At 36.0% G+C, this 21,169-nt stretch overlaps 1 protein-coding gene across 5 annotated transcripts in view; it reads right to left on the bottom strand.

Annotated features, from left to right (window-relative positions):
- The window catches only part of CUL2 (cullin 2), a 71,267-nt gene that overhangs the window by 47,973 nt on the left and 2,125 nt on the right, over positions 1-21,169 (bottom strand). For all 5 annotated transcript variants that reach the window (XM_026709992.2, XM_026709994.2, XM_087915555.1 and 2 more), the window contains exons 2-11: positions 20,788-20,926; positions 16,962-17,064; positions 16,572-16,666; positions 14,438-14,543; positions 11,970-12,052; positions 6,912-7,008; positions 6,704-6,814; positions 4,175-4,337; positions 3,320-3,444; positions 1,310-1,417 (exon numbers count right to left, since the gene is read on the bottom strand). In XM_026709992.2, the coding sequence (XP_026565777.2) occupies positions 1,310-1,417; positions 3,320-3,444; positions 4,175-4,337; positions 6,704-6,814; positions 6,912-7,008; positions 11,970-12,052; positions 14,438-14,543; positions 16,572-16,666; positions 16,962-17,064; positions 20,788-20,906 (1,110 nt within the window). In that variant the 5' untranslated portion in view covers positions 20,907-20,926. The remainder of the gene's footprint in view (positions 1-1,309; positions 1,418-3,319; positions 3,445-4,174; positions 4,338-6,703; positions 6,815-6,911; positions 7,009-11,969; positions 12,053-14,437; positions 14,544-16,571; positions 16,667-16,961; positions 17,065-20,787; positions 20,927-21,169) is intronic.

Here is a 21,169-nt window from a genome sequence, read left to right as displayed (position 1 = left end):
TAGAGCAGTGGGGGTTTCCACCCCACACTTTGAAGTGTGTAGATTTCAACTCTCAGAATTTTTCAGATTATGTATCTGTATGTCTTAAAGTTTCCGCATTTGAAAAATATTGTTGTATAGGGCAGTATATGCTTATAAGAAAAAACAGACTGTCCCCCCAAAAAGGAGTAGGGGAGAGTGGCAATTTAGTTTTTCCCACTCTATAATTCTGAGGCGGCAGCTGGGAACATGGGGAAAAAAATAAAAGGAAACTGAATGCAGGGAGAATGGGTCAGGAAATCTGTTTGGTAAAATAAGGAGAGTCGAGGGCAAAACAGTGCTGCATAAAAACAAAGTGAGAGAATGAATGAAAAGGATCTGAACTGCAAAACAAGTATACAAAGAAAGAATGAGTTAAGAGGAAAGGAAAGTCAAGCAAACACTGTGACTGGATGGAATTGAAAAGATTCTCCCAGAGAAGAATCCTGTGAAAAGAACAAAAGAGACAGGAGCTTGTGGGATCCAAAGCCACAAAAGTGGTGATACATGTGTGCTCCTTCTTAAAAAAACCACACCTTTCTGCCACCTGCAGGACATTCATGGAGTTCCAGGAAAATACCAATTTGGATAAAGAAGGGACAGAGTATGACAATCTTCTACTCTGTAAGGGCTGCCTTAACTCAAACATTGTGAGATGCAGCAAGTATGTCCATCCAAAGAATCTTTTTTGTTTCAGAATCCAATAGCTGCAAAGTATGGAGGGGTATGAAACAGGGAGGTTTAGCAAGGGAGGGGAAATTAAATAGAATTAAGTACACTATAGTATACATCTTTTTCTTTTAATCTACCGCAGTTTGCTTTTCTATTTTTTAATGTTTTGCAAAGTTTTGCAAAACACTGCTTAACCTGAAAAGAATTAAGAAGGGGAAGTGACAGAATAACTGACAGAAAATTTTAAGTCACAATAATAAAGCCCCGTTTCACCATTGCTGTTTAAGATTGTCATTCAATGGACAAGTTAATCATCCTCATAAATTGAGGTATCTTTTAAGACACCCACTCAAAAGAAAGGGATTTGTATGAATAATTTAAAAGGGTCTGGTCTCAGTGGAGCCACCCAAATACTTTTCTCTGCAACAATGTGGAAAGGGTTTGATGTTGCTCCTTCTGTTTTGGTTTTTTTAAAACAACATCTTAACCTTGCCAACCATGATGGCATTAGCTTCCAAATAGCATTAGTTTCTATGAATTCGCTCTCAATCTGTTCACTTGTAGTTCAAATCCTATGTTCATCACTACTTGACCTGTATAGTATTTTCATTGGGCTCACCTTGTCAAGGGCACTCATAAAACGCTGGTCACCATTCAAAACAGTATTAATGAGCTGAACAAATTTACTGTGTACTTCCAACACTGATTCTACAAATTGAGTGGGCATCTGAAGAAAAAAATCAGACAGAATAATTAAAAAAACCAACCAGTTCTGTTACAATTCTTAGCAAAATAATTTTGATAGAAAGAAAACTAAGAACATTGCCTAAGCTCATATCCTGTTAAAAGTATGAATCTATAAAAGAATAAAATAATTCTCAGAATATGTTTGCTGTCATCATTTTACAATGCTATACAATGTCATTTACGAATCTTGGTGATTGCCAGAATTCAAGTTTAGCTGAGATAGTTGGGAGGCATATAATCTCAGGCAAGGCCATGACTGTATTTATCTATGCTTAGTACTTTGGTTTAAAGTACTGATATATCTTTGTACATTATAAGCAACTTTCCAAATGCGATGAGCTCCAGATTTAGGTCAGGGTGATCAAAGATGGAATATGGAGTCCTTGAAGCTATTTGCTTTCAGATGTTTCATTACTCAACTGGATAATGTCATCAGTATGAGTGAGTGTGGGGTTTGCTCCCTGTTTTTATATAGTTGCTTGCCCTGCCTATGTTGGTGGGAATATAGTTTTCACTTTGGTAGCTCCTTGATTAAGATATTGTAATATAAGCTCTTTCGGTTAAGTGGGACAGAAAAACAAACTAGATGAGCTCATTCTACTAAATCTACCTTGAAAGAATTTTGCAAGTCTAAAGGCATAAATTTTAATCATCTGAACAATTAGGGCAAATTCTTCCCACGTTTCTTCTTCTGACTATTAATTCATTAGGGGCTCTTAACTCTCTTGTCTGATTATTTCCTAGGTGTCCCCAGGATCATCCACACATTCCATTACAGATGCAGAGGCTTGAAAACAGAAAACAATACCCTAATTGAGGAACCACCAAGAAGAAAGTAACACTCTCACTAACACTGGCAGAGTAAGCTACTTCTTAAAAGCAGAGAACAAACTTCACACTCATTAGCAGTGGTGATGTTATCTAGTTGGGTAATGAAATGTCTGCAAGCAAACAAGAAAGCTCAGAGGGCACCAAAGACTCCACAGTTCAACCCTGAGCTATACATATTTTCTACTACAAAACAGAAAGCTTAATGCATTTCAAACTCAAACTCATGAGAAGGACTTTATTAAATACCCAGGGTTAAAGATCCTCTTAGGCTGAACTTGACTGGTATTTTTAATACATGTGTCTGTGCTACTTCCTTGACCGCAATAGAGAAATAATTTACTTTTACTTTCTTCCAAGATGTTCTTTCAATATCTCAATCATCTAAAGTCTTGGGATACTAGGTCCACTTTTAACCTCAGCCAAGGTTGAATGCATGAGCTAAAATGCAGGTAGTCCTCGACTTGCACCCACAATTGAGCTCAAAATTTCTGTTGTGAAGTGAGATAATTGCTAACTGAGTTTTGCCTCATTTTATGATCTGTCTTGCCAGATTGTTGTTAAGTGAATCACTGCAGTTCTTAACTTAGTAACATGGTTGTTAGGTGAATTTGGCTTTCCCAATGACTTTGCTTGTCAGAAGGTTTCAAGGCGATCAATCGACCCTGGGACACTGCAAAGGTCATAAATATGAGTCAGTTGCCAAATGTCTGAATCTTGATCACATGACTATGGGGAAACGCTACAATTATTATTGCAAGTGTGAAAAATGGCCGTATGTCACTTTTTTCAGTGTTGTAATTTTGAATGGCCACTCAATGAATTGTAAGTCGAGGACTTGCTGTACTTACTCAAATCCACTGTAAATCATTCAAGGCCAATGAAATGCTAATTCACTCTTTTTTTTTTCTGTAATGAAATTAGCAATATGGTCCATCAGTTTAACCAAACTACAAAAACTTAAGATAAAGCAAACAAGCAAACTGACTAGAAATGCCTTTATATTTTGAGGTATCAAATCATTTTCTTCTGCTGAAAAAGAAAAAAAAATTACATTTTCCTGAGAAAGGTTGCTGGTTGCCCTTAGGCCCTCATCATGGATATAGTTTTGCAGTTCCTGAATCATATGAGGTAAGCCACTCGGCACAGCATGAAGCAGTATGTAGATGTTTGCCATATCTGTGTAAAGAAAGAACTTGATTTTCAAGATAGATACTGTTTTCAAAAACCATTATTCTCAAATGCTAATATATAATATAAACAGCATGATGGCTTCGGAAATCATCATTCCTTCCTAAGACACTAAAAAGAAAGAGTGAAGATGTGTGCTGATCTTGTGAGCTCTACTTTAAGTCAGGAAACCTGCTTTATAAAATCATCTTGTATGGGCTGTTGTTGATTGATGCCTTTGGGTAAACAGGCTAGAAGCCCTGGTAATGCAGTGGTTACAACTATTGCAAGGTAATGTTGCCCCCAGCCAGGAGTTCAATCCTGACTAGCTTGAGGTTGACTCAGCCTCCCATCCTTCCGAGGTGATTAAAATGAGGATGCAGATTGCTGGGGGCAATATGCTGACTCTGCAAATCTCTTAAAGAGTGCTATAAAGCATGATGGAGTGGTACATAACTCTAAATGCTTCTGCTATACTACTTAGCATTGAACATGACAGAAGGTTGGATCATAAATTAGCCTTAAACCAGGTTTAATAAAAGGAATAGAGAGATATCCATACACCTTCTACGAAACTCTGGGCCCTAATCTATACTTACTGCTTGTGTTAAGCAGCCTCACAGACTAATGGCCATCTTTCTTACATCTGATTCACTTTGGTTAGAAGGAAAAGTACTTTTGAACACATATATTAGTTTTAATAGGTGTTCAAATTTTTGTCCCACAGGACACTTTTTACCATTTCTCTTCTCTTGTCTGATGATGTTATGACATTCTGCATGAAGAAATTGTAAGTGGTCTGCTACCATTCGCTGTTGGCATTCATTAATTACTTTGCCGTAGGAACTGGGGTGAAGATACTTTCGACATCTTACTTCTTCATCTTTTAGCCTACATAAAACCTAAAAGTAATTTCCACATTAAGAACACAATTAAATAGTAAGAGCCTAAAAGTAAAAGGGAGTATATATTTTCAAGTTATCAGGGCCAATTCAATACTGAGGCAAATATAAAAAGTGCATTTTTCAAGCTACATACTCTAAACAAGCCTAATTGCATTATTCGTGATGTTATTACAAAGGAAAACCATTTTAGTAAAAAAGAGGGGGACATGGGTTAGGATGAACTGTGATACCAAGTAAGAGACTTCCAAGAATTTAAGAAAGAACAAGCAACAGTGATAAGATTGTAACGCTGTAATGGAACTTTTACAAACAAATATTCTTTAAGATTTCAATCTCAAAATATTTATCAGGACTGTTTCCCAAGAAGGTCGTTTTAGAGTCTTGTTGGCTATTGACTTGTTTTCTTGTTTACCAAATAAGGAAACAAAGCAGGGTGATCCAAAATTCCATGCTGATATTAGTTATCCTGGAGTATCACCTATAATTCTGTTCTATGTTTAACTAATGCTTCACACCCATGGCATCATTCTGAACATTTACACTTTGCTTGCTGTTTTATGTAAAATATACGCAATTGGAAATGGTCAAATTACAAAATAACATTAAATAAAAATGTATCAGGATAATTACAAGCAATACAGAACAAGCCCTGATCACCTCCTGTGGGAATTAATATAACACATGGTCTGCCTTTGCAGAGAGTCCAGAAGCTTCATCTGGTATATGGTATGATGCGGGCAGTTATTTGTGCACCAACTGCTCCACAAGTTGCACCGACTTCATTTCAAGATGTTAGTAAGAAATAAAGTGTTCCATATGGTACGGGGCAGGTTATTTGAGGGACCACCTTTCCCCAATTACATCTATCCATTATATCAGATCCAGAGATGTCATAGGTCCTCTCCATAAAGATTGTCACTTGGTAGGACTCAGATAGGCTGCTGCAGTGCCTATCCACTGGAAAAACATCTCACCCTGAGTTGAGACTGGCCTCAATCTAGTTGACTTTCCAGAAGAGCCTGAATACATAGTTTTGTCACCTGGCCTGAAGATGCAGTGATATTGTTGGAGAGCCTGCTAAGTGGTTATATTGTGAGGAAAATGAAAGTGAATAATAAATTAAATAAAAATCAATCAATCAATCAGTTATCGGTGACTAAAAAGTAGACAATCAAATAAAACGTTTTGACACAATACCAAGTCAAATAATCTATTATCAAAGGGTTACCTAAAACCATATAAATGTAAGGGTGCAAAAGGTGAGCTCTCCAAGAAAAAGGAAAGAAAAGCCTATTGAAAAGACAACAGAATAGTTCAAAGCTATTGATGATGTTGTGGTTAATATGTAGTACTGAAGGCTAATTCTGCTAGCTGCCAGCAGTTTGGCAGTTCAATCTTGACCGACTCGAGATTGACTCAGTCTTCCATCCTTCCGAGGTTGGTAAATGAGGTCCTGAATTGTTGGGGGCAATATGCTGACTCTGTAAACTGCTTAGAGAGAGCTGTAAAAGCCTTACAAAGTAGTATAAAAGTCTAAGTGCTATTGCTTTTGATCTCAATGAAGTATATGTTATTTGCAGTTGGATGCCTTTTATTTCTCTAAGCATCTTATTCTATATAATTTAGAGTGTTGATTTATGGCATAGAGTGTAACTTACAAACCACATCACAAATAATTATACAACCTGACAACTAAAAATAAATAAAAAATAAAGATAATGCTTTTGGAAATAAGAGCAAATGCTTCCTCTGATTTAGCCTGCACATGACTTTGGATATATAGATAATCCCCGCTTACTGATTACTCATTCAGCAACTGTTCGAAGTTACAACAGCACTAAAAAACTGAGACTTCAACTGGTCCTTGAAGTTCCAATCATTGCAGCATCCTTGCAGAAATGTGATTGCAATTTTGGTGCTTGGCAACAAGCAAACATTTACAAAAGTTGCAGGTTACCCGATCTCCGTTTATGGCCTTCCCAGCCAGTTTCCAATGAAGTCAATGTGGAAACTGGCAGGAAGTTGCAAATCAGTCACTCATGCTCAATGACCCGTAATGATTTGTTTAATCACTGCAGTCAAAAGTGAAATTGTCATCACCATGCTGTTAAGCAATGGAGTTGCTGGTCCCTATTGTAAATCACTATGTGAGGACTATCTGTATGTATATGAATCAGCTGAAAATGCATTTTAGATGCATGACCGAGGTCTTATGTTAGCAAAACAAAATTTTGATTTCTCTCTCCCCCGAATCATCAACCCTCGTGACACTGATGACTCTGACACCCCAACTGCTTCTGAAATTCTTGAAAAGCAGCTAGTTCCAAAATACACAGAACAAAGAATACATATGATCATCTTACCTTCTCCATATACTGTGAGCAGTTTGATTCTTGCATTAAATTTGAAGCTTCTTGTTTATAATACTCCCCTGTTTCATTCAGAAAAGGGCACTCAAAAATTTCCTGATAAAACTAAATTGAGAAAGTTGGATCAAGACCCCAAAAAAGACAAGAAATGCAACCAATATTTATCACTGTTTCCCATGACAGAAATAAAACTTATTTTTACCTTCAGAGGGAATTTTTTCTTATACTGTTCAACATGAACAAAGGAGTTAATAACCCCATGGATTACTTTCTGATTTGGATCTTCTCCACAACGATCACTGAAAGATGGAAAAATAAAATTCTCAGAATTCGTACTATATATATACTATTAAATCAGTGTTCTCAACTTCAGCAACCTTGAAATGTGTGGACTCCAACTTCCTGAATTCCCAACCAGCATGCTTCTGGGGAATTCTGGGAGTTTTACATCAACACTTCTCAAAGATGTTGTGATTGATAAACACTGGTCTAAACTCTAAAAATATCCAATGATAAAACTATTGTTCACAGAGATTAACAGCTTCTTTTAAATGCTGAAGCATATTACACTCTGGAATATAATTTTCAAAAATACCAGTATGTATAAAAGACCCTGAGAAAATTGGAACTTATTTTGTGAGTCGAGGATCTCACTCAAATTCTTCACTATGTATTACAGTAGTTACAAAATAGTGATGAGTAGTTAATTCTCAAAGATGGAGAATTGTTTCAAGTACTTATGTCAAAAGTGATCTATCAAGGCAATCCTTAGAATCTGATAAACCTAAAATCAGGAGAAATGGACTCTTGTTTCACTTTTCCTAGGATTTGGCCAAGGAAATAAAAATGGAAAATTGTTGTTTTTTTAATTCATCTGCAGTCTAGCTAAAGCTTCTGGGAGTCCTTCTTAGCCAAGGATAAGGAATATTTATTTCTTATTAAATAAACAATTGGAATTGAGGATGTTTGGCAATAATACTGGGTTTTATCATGAGTTTTCCCCATTTGAAAGGATTTTTGGAGAGGGTAAAGAAAAAAAATAACCTAAGAAAGAAGAGAAAGATCTGTCAATACTTTTCTAGTTTTTACCTTTGTGTCAAATAGTGTAGGCTCCAGATTGAAATTAAGATAGTTACAACTAGTAGTAGTTACAATCACTACTATCTGAGGCAACAAGGAGGGCATCCCAGCAAATAAACCATCAAGAGAAAAGCTATTTCATCCATCAAAATATTCCCCTGTTAAGCATAGGCCAGAAAGAAAGGATAACTTTGATATTTAACAACTTACACTACACTTATATTGTTATACTTATACTGTTCTTTACACCAAGCAGGTTAAAATCTGGAATCAAGCAGCAGTCTAGATATAAATGAGTGGAAATAATGTATGGAACGTTAATAATAAATAGATAGCACATTGACTTTTTCCTCAGACGCAGGGATCTGAGGGAAAAAAAAAGAACCAGATGATTCTCAAAAAGGGCAATAAACAAACAAACTTGTCAGGGATTTCGGATTTAACGTGAACTTGCTTTGGGCTTCCACACCAAATATGCTAGTAGATTAACTTCAAGCCTATTTCAACTAATTCAATTAATTCATTATTTAAAATTGATAATTCAAAGGGCAATTCAAAATTCATACACTTATATGAGGTTTTTTCTTTGTTCTTTGGTGTTGTTCGGTTGCTAAGTCATGTCTGATTCTTCATGGGCCATAGCATGCCAGCGCCCTCCAATCCTCCAGTGTCTCCTAAGTTTGTCCAAATTCATACCTACCGCATCAATGACACTATCTAACATCTCACCCTCTGTTGTCCCCTTCTCCTTTTGCCTTCAATGTTCTTTTCTTACTCAAAAACTTACTGCAAATTTATTCTTTCTACAAGTATTCCTTATTTCATTTGTCCTATCTACCAAAGCACTGACTGAACACCAGCTTTTGACATACTGTTTTGATTGTAAATAATTATCTAACTAGTCATAAATTGATCATATTCAACCCAGCAAAGTTTAATGCTGTGGGGCCATGGCCAATTTTATTTCCTTTCTATCTCCTTTCAAGCGTTCCCAAATCAATGATGCTGAAATTGAAGCTGAGTAATGTGCCACTCAATGTTTGGCTCCAAATATTAATACTACACGACATTTCCCTACATGAAATCATCTAAATTCACCCAAGTTGCAACGTTATTTAACTTAATTCTGATAACTCATACCATTAAATCCTGAACTTGCTGCAAACCTGAATCTTCTATAAATCAACATTTGAAGATTTAGAAGTAGTTGTATTTGAGTCTCCTTTATGTCTAGGATTTCTTTTTTTGTTATCAATATATAACTAAAATGATATTCTCAGCATACTCAAGGCAGATTACATTAGAATATTTTACTTTTGAGTGGAAGAACATGAGGCATGGTGCAGTTGCTGAGCATACAAAGTTCTACTACAATCTTTTAAATGTGATTGTTCTATTTCCACCAATATAACACATTTACGAAAGTAGATTGACAGATAGATCAAAATCAACCAGCCACTGAATACGATAGCAGTTTATACCATCACCAACAAAAAACATAAAAGATAAATACAAGATGTTAGAAAGGAACAGACATCAAGAATTATAAACTGTCTCTCTTGCAAGCTACTGTAAACCTTTGCTGTAAGAAAAAATAAAGAACAGTGAAAAAAATGAGTGAAATATACTAGGAGTACCACTTCCATGGGTCCTATTATATTTCTATATAAAAGGAGGAAGACATATATACTCTTTTTTTTAAATAAATTCAACCTCAATTATTTCAAATTGTTCTTACTTACACACACACACACACACACACACACACCTCTTTTGAGGAAGAAGATGGATGGATAGATGGATGGATGGAGAGGGGGGGAGAGGGATAGGTATGGATAGATAGCCTTCCTCAAAATACCTAAAATAATTATTTTTCATAAAAAAGTGTACATACATATTTGAATAAGTAGACATTAAAAAAAACCTGACATCTGCTTTAAATTTGATAATACTTGGGCTCATTTCTCTTATGTACTGTATGTATTTATATGTAATACTAGATATAACCCAGGCCATAAATAAATATACTGAGATCCTAAAATAATAATAAACTTAAGAATACTGTGTTTCATCAACAAATTCTATATTGCAACAGATATTACAAATTAATGTCAGCATACAGTCAAACATAGCATGTTGTAAACCAGCAGGAGTCATTTTTGCTGAATTCAGTGGTATATAATTACAAATAAATCAATTAACAGATGGCCTAGACTTGACTTTTCTATATAATTGCTAATTAGCTATAGAATATGCAAGGTTTTTATATTGCTGACACTCAAAGCCTTACCCTGAAACAAGGCTGACTGACAGAAGTAGCTGAAGCTTGTACTGCTGATCAGTTCTGTAACACATTCAGAATTTCAGAAAGGAATCTAATCTGGGGTCAATCCTTTTTTTAAAAAAAACATTTATACAATACTCTGTAAACTCTTTAATATGCCCAATTTAAAATAATTTTAAAATCACAAGAGCCATTTACTAATGAAATTATTTAAATATTCTATGCTAGAGTTATAAAAAAGATGGGCTTCAATAACTAGCGGAGTGAGAATATATAGAATAATAAAGTTGGAAGGGACCTTGGAGGTCTTTTAGTCCAACCACCTGCTTAGGCAGGAAACCCTATACCAAAGGTGGTTAACCGACTGCTGAAATGGGAGCATGCATATGCCAAAAAGGCATCTGGTGCTGAAACACACATGCCAGCCAGCTGTTCTTCATGTGTGTATGAGCGTTAGAAACCAGACCAGGTGGCCAGTGTGCATGCACTTGTCGGGAGCTGCTCTTCCAGTTTCCGGCGCTCCTGCATGTGCAAAAAACAGCTGTCTGGTGTGTGCCAGAACTTGGAAGACCAACAGCTGACATGCCCAGAGATATGGCTCTACGTGCCACTTCTGGCACGCGTGCCATAGGTTTGCCATCAGAGCTCTATAGCATTTCAGAGAAATGGTTATCCAATCTCTTCTTTAAAACTTCCATTTACAACTTCTGAAGGCAAGTTGTTCCACTGATTAATTGCTCTGTCAGGAATTTTCTTAGTTGTAGGTTGCTTTTCTCCTTGGTGTTTCCTCCATTGCTTCTTGTTCTACCTTCAGGTGCTTTGGATAATAGCTTGACTCCCTCTTCTTTCTGGCAGCCTCTGAGATATCAGAACACTTCTATCATGTCACCCCTAGCCCTTCTTTTCATCAGACTAGACATATCCAGATCCAGCAACCATTCTGCTTTAACCTCCAGTCCCCTAATCATCTTTGTTGTCTTCTCTGCCCTCTTTCTAGAGCCTCAACATCTTTATTAGATTCTGGCGACCAAAACTGGATGCAGTCTTCCAAGTGTGGCCTTCCCAAGGCATTATAAAGTGGTATTAATACTTCATGTCCCTCTGTTAATGCAGTCTAAAACTGTATTGGCTTTTTTAGCAGCTGCAGCACACTGCTGGCTCATATTTAAATGATTATCCACTAGGACTCCAAGATCCCTCTCAGAGTTACTCCTATTGAGCAAGGTACCACATATACTAAATGTAGAACCTTACTTTTTTCACCATTGAATTTCATTTTGTTAGATAGTGCCCAATGTTCAAGTCTATGAAAATCTTTCTATATCTTAAGGCTATCTTCTGGAGTACTGACTATTCCTGCTAACTTGGTGTCATCTGCAAATTTGATGAGTTCCTCATCTATCCCCTTGTCCAAATAATTGATGAAGATGTTGAAGAATACTGGTCCTAAAACTTAGGGTACTCAACTGCACACTTCCATCCATGTAGATGCAGTTCCACTGAGGAGGACTACATGCTGAGTGTGATTGGTCAGCCATTTTCGAATCATCTGGGGGATGCTGTCTAATCCACATTTTGCTATCTTATCAAGTAGTAGGTTATGGTTTACTTTATCAAATGCCTTACTGAAGTCCAATGGTTCTAACATTCCTATAGCTTTTATTCACTAGAACATATTTCTTGACTTTATAGCAGAAAACACTTGCTTTATTTAGGCATACTGGTAAATACTTGCAGTGAAAATTTGGCTTTAATTATTTCAATCAAAATATACCAACAGCCTTGTATCTCACATACAGTTTGCATAAAATACAATTGTCACGATGTAATAAATGCAGATGTATTCAAACAAGTTATTCTACGTAATACATTTTTGTTTTTTAAAAAAGCACTTACTTTTTAATTTCGCGGAGCAACATTCGAATGAGGACAGCCTGCAAGGGCTCAATCATTAATCTCTTCCACATATCAAGTGCTAGCTGTCATGGTACGATAAAAAACAAAGTCAATAATAGAACTGTCATTTCATTCTTTCTTATTTTTTTTAAAAAAATGCTCAGTCTCAAATGCTTCAAAAACAGAGGGATACACTGAAAGGATACTAAATAGCAAAATAAAGTGCAACATTCTTCCTTTTATGAAGGAAATCTCCAGCAACTGAATATCTACCGAATAAAAACCTTACTGGTTTCCTGACATTTGAAAAGAAGTGAAGGAGGATTGTTTCCTTGTGCTTTTGTTAAACCTAATAGTTTTTCTTTTTCCAACAAATTACTCTCCATTGACCAAATTGCATCTAATATTCATGAATAAGTAGCTCTTTGGAATTGATGAATTGTTTATCTGTTGATAGAAAACCTGGCATAAAATATATTATGCCTAAACAGATTAAGTACAATATTTAGCAGATGCAGGTGCTCCTCGACTTACAACAGTTTGCTTAGTGACTATTTGAAGTTACAGCGACACTGAAAAAAAGTGGCTTATGACCATTTTTTCACACTTATGACCATTTCAGCATTCCCATGGTCAGGTGATTTATCTGTTGGATGCTTGACAACTGGTTCACATTTATGACAATTGCAGTATCCCAGGGTCATGTGATAATCTTTTGCAACTTTCTGACAAGCAAAGTTAATGGGGAAGCCAGATGCATTTAACATTTAACGTGTTACTAACTTAACAAAAGCAGTGATTCACTTAACAAATGTTGCAAGAAAAATTGTAAAATGGAAAATGACTCACTTAATAAATTTCTCACTTAGCAACATAAATTTTTGCTCAATTGTGGTTGTAAATCGAGGAATACCTGTACTTAATTCAAAACTGCTTACATGGATATGTTTACATTACTGATATACATTACTTCCATAGATTATACATTATATATGTATAACAGCAGTTTCAATTCCTTAATAAAAAGGAAATATACTATATTACATGTGATTTTTGAAAGACTATTTTGGTCCTATTCATACTTTCTTGGGAAAAGGGAAGATGGGGTATACACATAACTTTTAAGCACACTTAAAAGGAACTTTTGGAGTGACCCCAAATTCTGGGGAAAAAATCTAGGGCTGCATGAGGTAAATATTTTGTTTAAAATACAGGATTTTAAGAAAGAGTTCAATGAAATGACTATTAATGTTGTACAATAATTAAGCAGCCCTTGGTTCATTTTTTACTTTCAACCAAAAAAATTAAAAACAAATCAGTAAATAGTAGTAATAGTAAATGGCAGGGACTCTATGAATGTTCTTTATCGTAGTAGAGTAAAAGATCTTGCAAGCCTGTTGGAGTTTTTGTATGTCCCATTTTATGGCAAACAAAAATGAAGCCAGCTTATCTTTAAGTTTTTTATTCTGCTTTCCACTTTCTGAAGACTAACAATTTTTTTTCTGAGAGTCTTTCCTTAACAAATTGATCATTCCCTCCCTATTTCAAAGGCCAGGTTTATATCCCTTATTGTCTATTTGTTCTATGTATAATATCTCTATGAACAGGTATCAACAAATACAACAACCTTGGCTGGTTTATGGCTCTCAGAAATCAGTATCACTTAGTTTGATTTAATCCCATTGATTGCAATGGAATCCTATCTTATTACTTTTTGTCCATGAATTATTCCTTACTCTATCTTCAGCTAATTCCATTTGACTTTTTATTTCATGGAGGGGAAAAATCCAAGGGGGAAAAAAAACAATTTACTATTTGATGGTAGAAATGTGATATAGATACCGTAGGTAAATAGATGTTGCTGTTTCCTTTATAAAAATAAGCAAAGACATAAGATAGGTTTAAAGTTCATCTACCTCTAAAACAGTGCTTCTCAACCATAGCAACATTAAATAGTGGACTTCAACTTCCAGAATGCCATGATAGGTGGGGAATTCTGGGAGTTGAAGTCCAGAGTTTAATGTTGCTGTGGTTGAGAAATACTGCTGTAAACGATTAACTTTTTTTCACATAGGGTCCTAAAAATGTCTCAACTAGCTCTATCCTTATCTACTTCTAATTTAAAAAGCTACTTCAAATAAAGAAGCACTGAGTACATCACAACCATTAATTATACTTGCATTTCTGTTGTCAGAACCTTGCAGCCCACATTTGCTCCTTAGAGTTCACTCTTCCTATCTAACTACATAAATTTCAATTTCTCTCAACAAGTAAATCAAAACCTAGTTAAAAGCCAGTTAATAGCTGCAAGTGTTTATTAAGGAAAATAATAAAAGCAAGCTTTGTTTTCTGGATTGAACAAACTACATGATTTTGGAAAGCCAGAAATTATCTTAATGGATGATTGGGTGGTTAGAAAATATGTATGTTACAGTTACTTCTCCAAAATTCTTTTCCATACTACTTACTTCTCCAATCTCCATCAATGGTTCACTCATATCCACACCTCCATAACCATATTGAAGATCAGCTTCAGTCAATTTGTTCTTTTTAATAAACTGCGTATTGAGGTATCTATGATGGAAAAATTTCTTATCAGATATTTTATAAAACTGTTCTATGGAAGAGAAAATAACAGGAAATGCACAGTAGTTTTTAAAAACAATTTTAGACCCAAGGAATATGTATGCGTGTAAGATGACGAATGTCTACCATGTTCCAAGCTTGGCTGGCACTCAAGTTTTGGCTGATTTCCTGGAGAAATCAGTTGACAGAGAGAGAGAGAGAATAAAAGCATGATACAAACCTACAGTTACTGACAACTCTGAGCTTTCAGCCTGTGGTTCTATTTCCAATTAAGGTTTCCTACAGGTAAACTGACCTTATAGTGAACATTATCTGGTAGGGGGACTGCCCTGTTGGACATGGGATGATGTAAAAACTTGATGTTTTCAAGTTTAAAGCCATTTTAAGGCAAATTGTCATGTAGAGATCTTGAAGTTTCCAGCCTGTTTAAGATACCCAAGAGAAGACACTTCTGTCTTTTAATGAAAACAAATGAAAAGGCAGAAGTGTTAGGCCTGTGATGGCAAACCTATGGCATGTGTGCTGGAAGTGGCATGCAGAGTCACTTCTGCCAGCACGCAAGAGGTCACCTTGAAGAGCCTCACTGCACATGCGCACATGCTGCCTGCCCAACAGCTGATTGCCGGGTATCTGGTGCGCAGGAGACGTGCGTGCATGGACAGAGATGCGCGACATGGAGTGTGTTTGCATGCGCAGGGACTGGGGGCGCATGTGCATTGCCTTTTGGTTGCTGGCACATACGCGTGAACGCGCACACAATTTTTGGCATGAGAGCTGAAAAAGGTTAGCCACCACTGTGTTAGGCACTAGAAGAGACTGTTGGCGGTTGGTTGGTATTGCAAACATACTGCATGAATCTAAGTATAGCAGGAGGAGGAACCTGCAACTCAGGATCCAGCATGATCTGAAAGAGAGCTCTATGGAGTGGACTGGTTGGTAGAAAAGTTCGAAGAATTAGTAAGGGCAGAGCAGGTAACAGTTTTATAAGGATGCACAAGATAACTATGACTTGATAGCTTGACAAAGGTGTCGGAATTCGAAACTATGTAGAAAAGCATTTTTCCCCTCTTTCTCTTCTCTAGACTAAAAACAAGCCAGAGAGTAAATGTACTGAAACTGTTGACTGGCATGAGCATAACAAACCTATAACAAGAATCTCTTCTGTGAATGAGAGGGAGGAAAAGAAATAATTAAAAAGCATTAAGAAAATGTGGAGTTTGATATGAATTACATACATCCTCTTTTATTGAAAAGTATAATTTGTTAACCAATAAAGGAAAATAATTATAGCTCAGGTTCAAATGAGACCCTTGGTGTTCTTTGAGCTTGGCTGGTTTTTTTGCAAAAGTTTCATTGCCTAAACTGGTGACAACACTGGCACTGTTCATGTTACCTAGTTTTGGTAATGAAAAATCTGCAAGAAAACAACTAAGTTCTGAAAGCACCAAGGACCTTTTAAGCTAAGGCAATATCTTTCAGCCTTGGCAACTTTAAGATAGTGTTTCTGAACCTTGCCTGACTGGGGAATTCTGGGAATTGAAGTCCACATATCTTAAAGTTGCCAAGATTGAGAAACACTGAGCCAAGGTCATGGTATCTTTTAAAAATAAACACTCTTCTAAAAGCACTGTAAGAAACGAACACTGTAATTTTAAAGAATTGTGCAGATCTGTCTCTAAAAATCCTGTTCCATTTTCTACCTTCCACCAAACACATACCAGATATGATGCAAAAAAGAGAGAGACAGCGTTTCCAGATGGTCTGTGGTCCTATTTGGTTTTATCAATATAATAGCGGGAGTGGGAAACATGTGGTATGAATGCAATAAATTGTCGTTTTGATATTATGTGATTAGCCATGTCTGAAAACCTTCCACTTTGTACATTTTGCAAGATTCTCCTCATGAAAATTAGATAGGCATGTTCACAACAAGCAATAAAACAATGGATCAAAACCATAACTCAATTAAGAGTAATCACATTTCCAAATTCTAGAATAAGTTCAAGATGCATTTACCTGTATAAACAGTCCATATAGTCTGCCCCTTTACTGTATTCATCCCAGTTTCTATGATACATTACCAATATTTTTTCTTCAGAGTCCAAGACTTTCTATGGAAAAAAACAGAGGAAATAGATTAATTTTATTGTTCATGCTCTATTTTATTTGAAATGTTAAAATGCAACTCCCTGCATAATAAATTCAACTCTATGGACTATTTCAAACATTTAGGAAGTACCGTAACATATTAACATATAACATATAACATATTAACACCTTTATATCTTGTTTGAAAAACAAAGAAACCCCAAATGGTTGTTTTCTTCCAGCAGACTAGAAAATAGCTTGCACACTACTTAATTCTGACACGCAATATTAACATTTTTACTTTCCATAAATGATTACCTTGTGCAAATGGCGTACATGATTTTCCAAAAAAGTTTTAGTTTCCATATAAAGTCTCTCTCCAAGAGGTTCGGGATAGGCCACACACAAAGCATAAATGTCTCTGGGTATTAAGTCAAGGCTAAAATGTTTTATGTTTTTGTAATTCAAGTTGTAATGAAATATTGACAGAAAGGAAAAAGAAAACCAATGTCTTACTGGAGTTTCAAAGAGATTGATTCATTGGCCTTTGCCAGCTTGAAGAGCCATGATTTTCAAGCTTCTTTAGGCTGTGTGTGTGTGTGTGTGTGTGTGTGTGTGTGTGTGTGAATTCTGTGATTTCCTGCCTCTCAGAACACCTTGGGGATGGAAGGGAGAAATTTCTCCAAAATACAGCACTATAAGGAATTAAGTGCAAAGCATCCATGTATTCATGGGATATTGTGTAAAATTCCTTTTGACAGAATCTATGGGAAGGAAACTGTCTTCCAAATCACTGTTTTATAAAGACCAGATGATTTGTTCAAATCTAGAGCGCAAGCCTGTTACTCACTAACCCACCAAACCTTGCTGCAGAATTTCAACAAGTGTGTTGGCATAGTTGCCTTCCTTGGGGCTAGAAAGCTTGATCCGAGAACTCAAATTTGGTCTTTCCTGTGTCAACTTTTTAAAGGGCTTACTTAGCATTTTTATGTGTTTTTTAGCCTGACTACATACCATTACTGTGAAAATACAATATAGAAGTGTATGTCTTCAAAAAAATTGTTTGCTTCCATGCTAAGCTGAAAATCACACCCATTTGCAGTTTATAGATCACCATGGTCTTAGTTCCTAAAAACAACACCCAATTTTGTCAAAGAACTTGGAACAGCCTTGAAAAAAATATGATTGAAGAAAAGTATGATAAAACTTTTTTATAAACATTTGAAAGGTCATTAAATGTTTTCCCTTGTTCAAACCACAGGCTTGAAACCACAGGAACCCATTTGGCCTAGTGGTTAAAGCCTCAGGCTAGAGACCTTGAGGTCTAGTCCCACTGTAGGTATGAAACAGTGGGCCAGTCACTCTCTCAACCCAATTCACTTCACAGGGTTGTTGTTGTGGGAAAATAGGAGAAGGAAGGAGTATTATGTATGTTCACTGCCTTGAGTTTATTCATAAAGTAATAAAGGTGGTATTAAAAAAAAACCTAACAAATGAGGAAGGAAGACTTTCTAACCAAAAGACAAGAAAAAGTTACTAATACAGTCGGCTGACAATGAACCAATTAACAAGATCGATGGTGTTATTTATTGCAATGTTCAAATGGAGGTTAGACCTTTATCTAAAGGGCAGAATTTAAGAATCTGTATACAGGTAGTCCTCGACATAAAATACTTCATTTAGTGATTGTTTATAGTTACACAGGCACTGAACGAGGTGATTTATGACCATTTTTCACACTTATGACCATTACAAGGATCCCTGTGGTCACGTGATTTATATTCGGATGTTTGACAACTGACTTACATTTGACAGGTGCAATGCCCCAGGGTCATGTGATGACAAACAAAGTCAACAGGGAAGCCAAATTCACTTAACAACCGTGTTACTAAGTTAACAATTGCAGTGATTCAGTTAACAAATGTGACAAGGGAAGTCATAAAATGGGGCAAAACTCACTTAACAAATTTCTCACTTGGCAACATAAATTTTGTGCTCAATTGTGGTCATAAGTCAAGGACTACTTGCACTCTCAATCGTAAGGTTTGAAAAATACTGAGATAAATAAATAGCAAGATTTTGTGAAAAGTGATTGTGTGAAGTCAGAGGCAGGGCAAAATCACAAGACCCTGTGCAAAAAGAAATGGTCTTATTTGGCAATAAATAAATAAAGGAGAGGGCAGAACTGAATTTTAAAAGAGCTCCTTAGTGTGAAAAAAACCAACAACATTCTGAAGGTAACCTGGACCCAATACATAAAAACAGTTATTATTTTATAATATTATTTTATAAAATGAAGTCATAAAACACTCAGTTATTTCTAGAAACAGACTTAAGTTGTCATACATCTGCTGGGAGTGTGGCACAAACATAGCAGGGCCAGAAATATCTCACTTCCAAAGAGGTTCAAACAGAGGAGAACTGAAGGTCAAAAGGTAAGAGATAGTGACTTACTGCTTCAAATAAAAGTGCTATGTGGCCTTCTACTGCTCTTTTCCAAAAGACTGAAAGCTATACCAGGATACACAATATCCAAAACATGCTTAATCTTGGTACAGTTCCACAAGGAACATATCTTAATTTAAAGAGGGATTAAAATCTATGATACTATTAAACACAGCTTCCATCTGATTAAAAAGAGTAAAACAATGTATATTTTTAAAGTAGGATTCAAGATATTTTTCCCTAGATATATATGCCACATTTAAATCTACTAAGCATGACTGAATTTTTTTTCTACCTTTCACAAAGATAATATATTAATTATCCATCAACATTTTTGAGAACATTCATTTTTGCTTTCTTCCACAGAGCATAGTTAAAAGACACAAATGAATTAAGTTAATAGTAATCTACAGAAAAAGCTGGAGACAGGAGCACAGAACCCTCCCTTTAAAGTAAAAATTCATATATGTCATTTAGGAAGACTCTTAAAAAGTTGGTACTAATAGGGACAGTTGCTAGCTTCTCACATTATTGTTAGCCATGCTACCTGAAGTCGATAAAGCACAGCATTCTGCAACACACAATACACTAAGCTTAACTCATGGTTTACAAATGGATAGAATTATATAACATCTTACATCTAAAGAAAATAAAGGTGGCATATAAATTTCAGTTCAGCAGTCAGACTAGATCTATAGCTACAGATGCATAGTCCTTGAAAAAGATTTCCTGAACTTTCACTTCCTAGCTGTAGTTTTCTTCTGTTCCACAAAAAACTTTAATCTCCCTGTCACAGTCACCCTCATATAATAAAATATCTATGAACCGCAGCTAGATTATATCCAACTCAGCACAACTCATTAGGTCAAGCACAAGTAATAGGTCATATTGCTCTTGAAACAGAAGTTTACAAGATCCAAAATAGCTAGTGAAATGGAAGACAAGCATCTATCATTTCCTCTAGAACATATGATTCTCTACTTCTAGCTAGTCTTTCTTCAAAATAATTCCAAATGAAAATCTGTTTTGTGCTTTTTTATGGGACCAGAATAAAGCTTAACAGTAGTTCAAATGAGGTTAGCAAGAACAGCCAGAACAACTGGCAGGTTTGATTAGAATAATACTTTCCTAATTAGAAATTACATTTTCAATTCAGAACAGATTTGCACAGAATCATATACTAAATATACTCTTTATAGTTTAGACATACCTACCATTCTTAGCAAATTATTAGACTTTGCTTAATCTACTGAATATACTTGAGGTGTCAGGGGTGCTTAAATCTGGCCTGGTGCGCTAGCCTGGAAATAGCAAAGGGCTGGCCTGTGGTGCCTCTGGCAGCCAAAATGGGCTTCCAGGGGGGCCGTGTGCACCCCTACCCCATTTCGGTCTGGCCAACCTCTCACACCACTCTTCCAGCCAAAACAGGAACAGGGTCTTGCAGGAGGCATCCATCCCATCTCCCTCCTCCTGTGGCTGGCCCACAGAGAAGTACAATGCCCAGCCCTTTAAGAAATCCAGTTTGACATCCCTGGTGTATACCATAAATAATTATTAACGGACTCTATGTTATAAAATATATTGGTGCTAGAGCTGATGCTGAACGTATTTTATTCAGCTCTGAATTCTGTAAAGAAATCAATTTCTGTACATCATTTAATCCTGTGTAATCAGTATCTGTCCTCTAACAAAAGGATACGAGAAGCGATCATTCCATGTTGCTCTTTCAACATAATCCAGCATAACAACAGCTTTAATAGTTGTGAGAAGCTTGTTCCATGTTTCATCAAAATCAACTACTCGTGGTTTCAAGGACATCGTGGGAAAGTAAAATGAATCTGCAAAAAAATAAATCCAAATTATTAATTATATCTTCTGCAAATATTATATATATTTGAAATACCAATGTTATCTTTTTTTTGGTTAAAATATCTATGTCAAAAACATTCTATATTGCTAGAAAGTCTGGTACTTCCTCTGAACTTTCCTACAGAACTCTACCATTCACTGCCACTAAAAAGTTGCAGTTGAGCTGATGATTTATCCTTATATCATATATTATTACTGCCACCTGAATTACA

The sequence above is a fragment of the Pseudonaja textilis genome, chromosome Z (genome assembly GCF_049901715.1).
Source record: "Pseudonaja textilis isolate UNSWEBS1 chromosome Z, rPseTex1.2, whole genome shotgun sequence".
NCBI lineage: Eukaryota > Metazoa > Chordata > Lepidosauria > Squamata > Elapidae > Pseudonaja > Pseudonaja textilis.
Note: the sequence above shows the minus strand (reverse complement) of the source record. Positions and strands in the feature narration are given on the sequence as shown.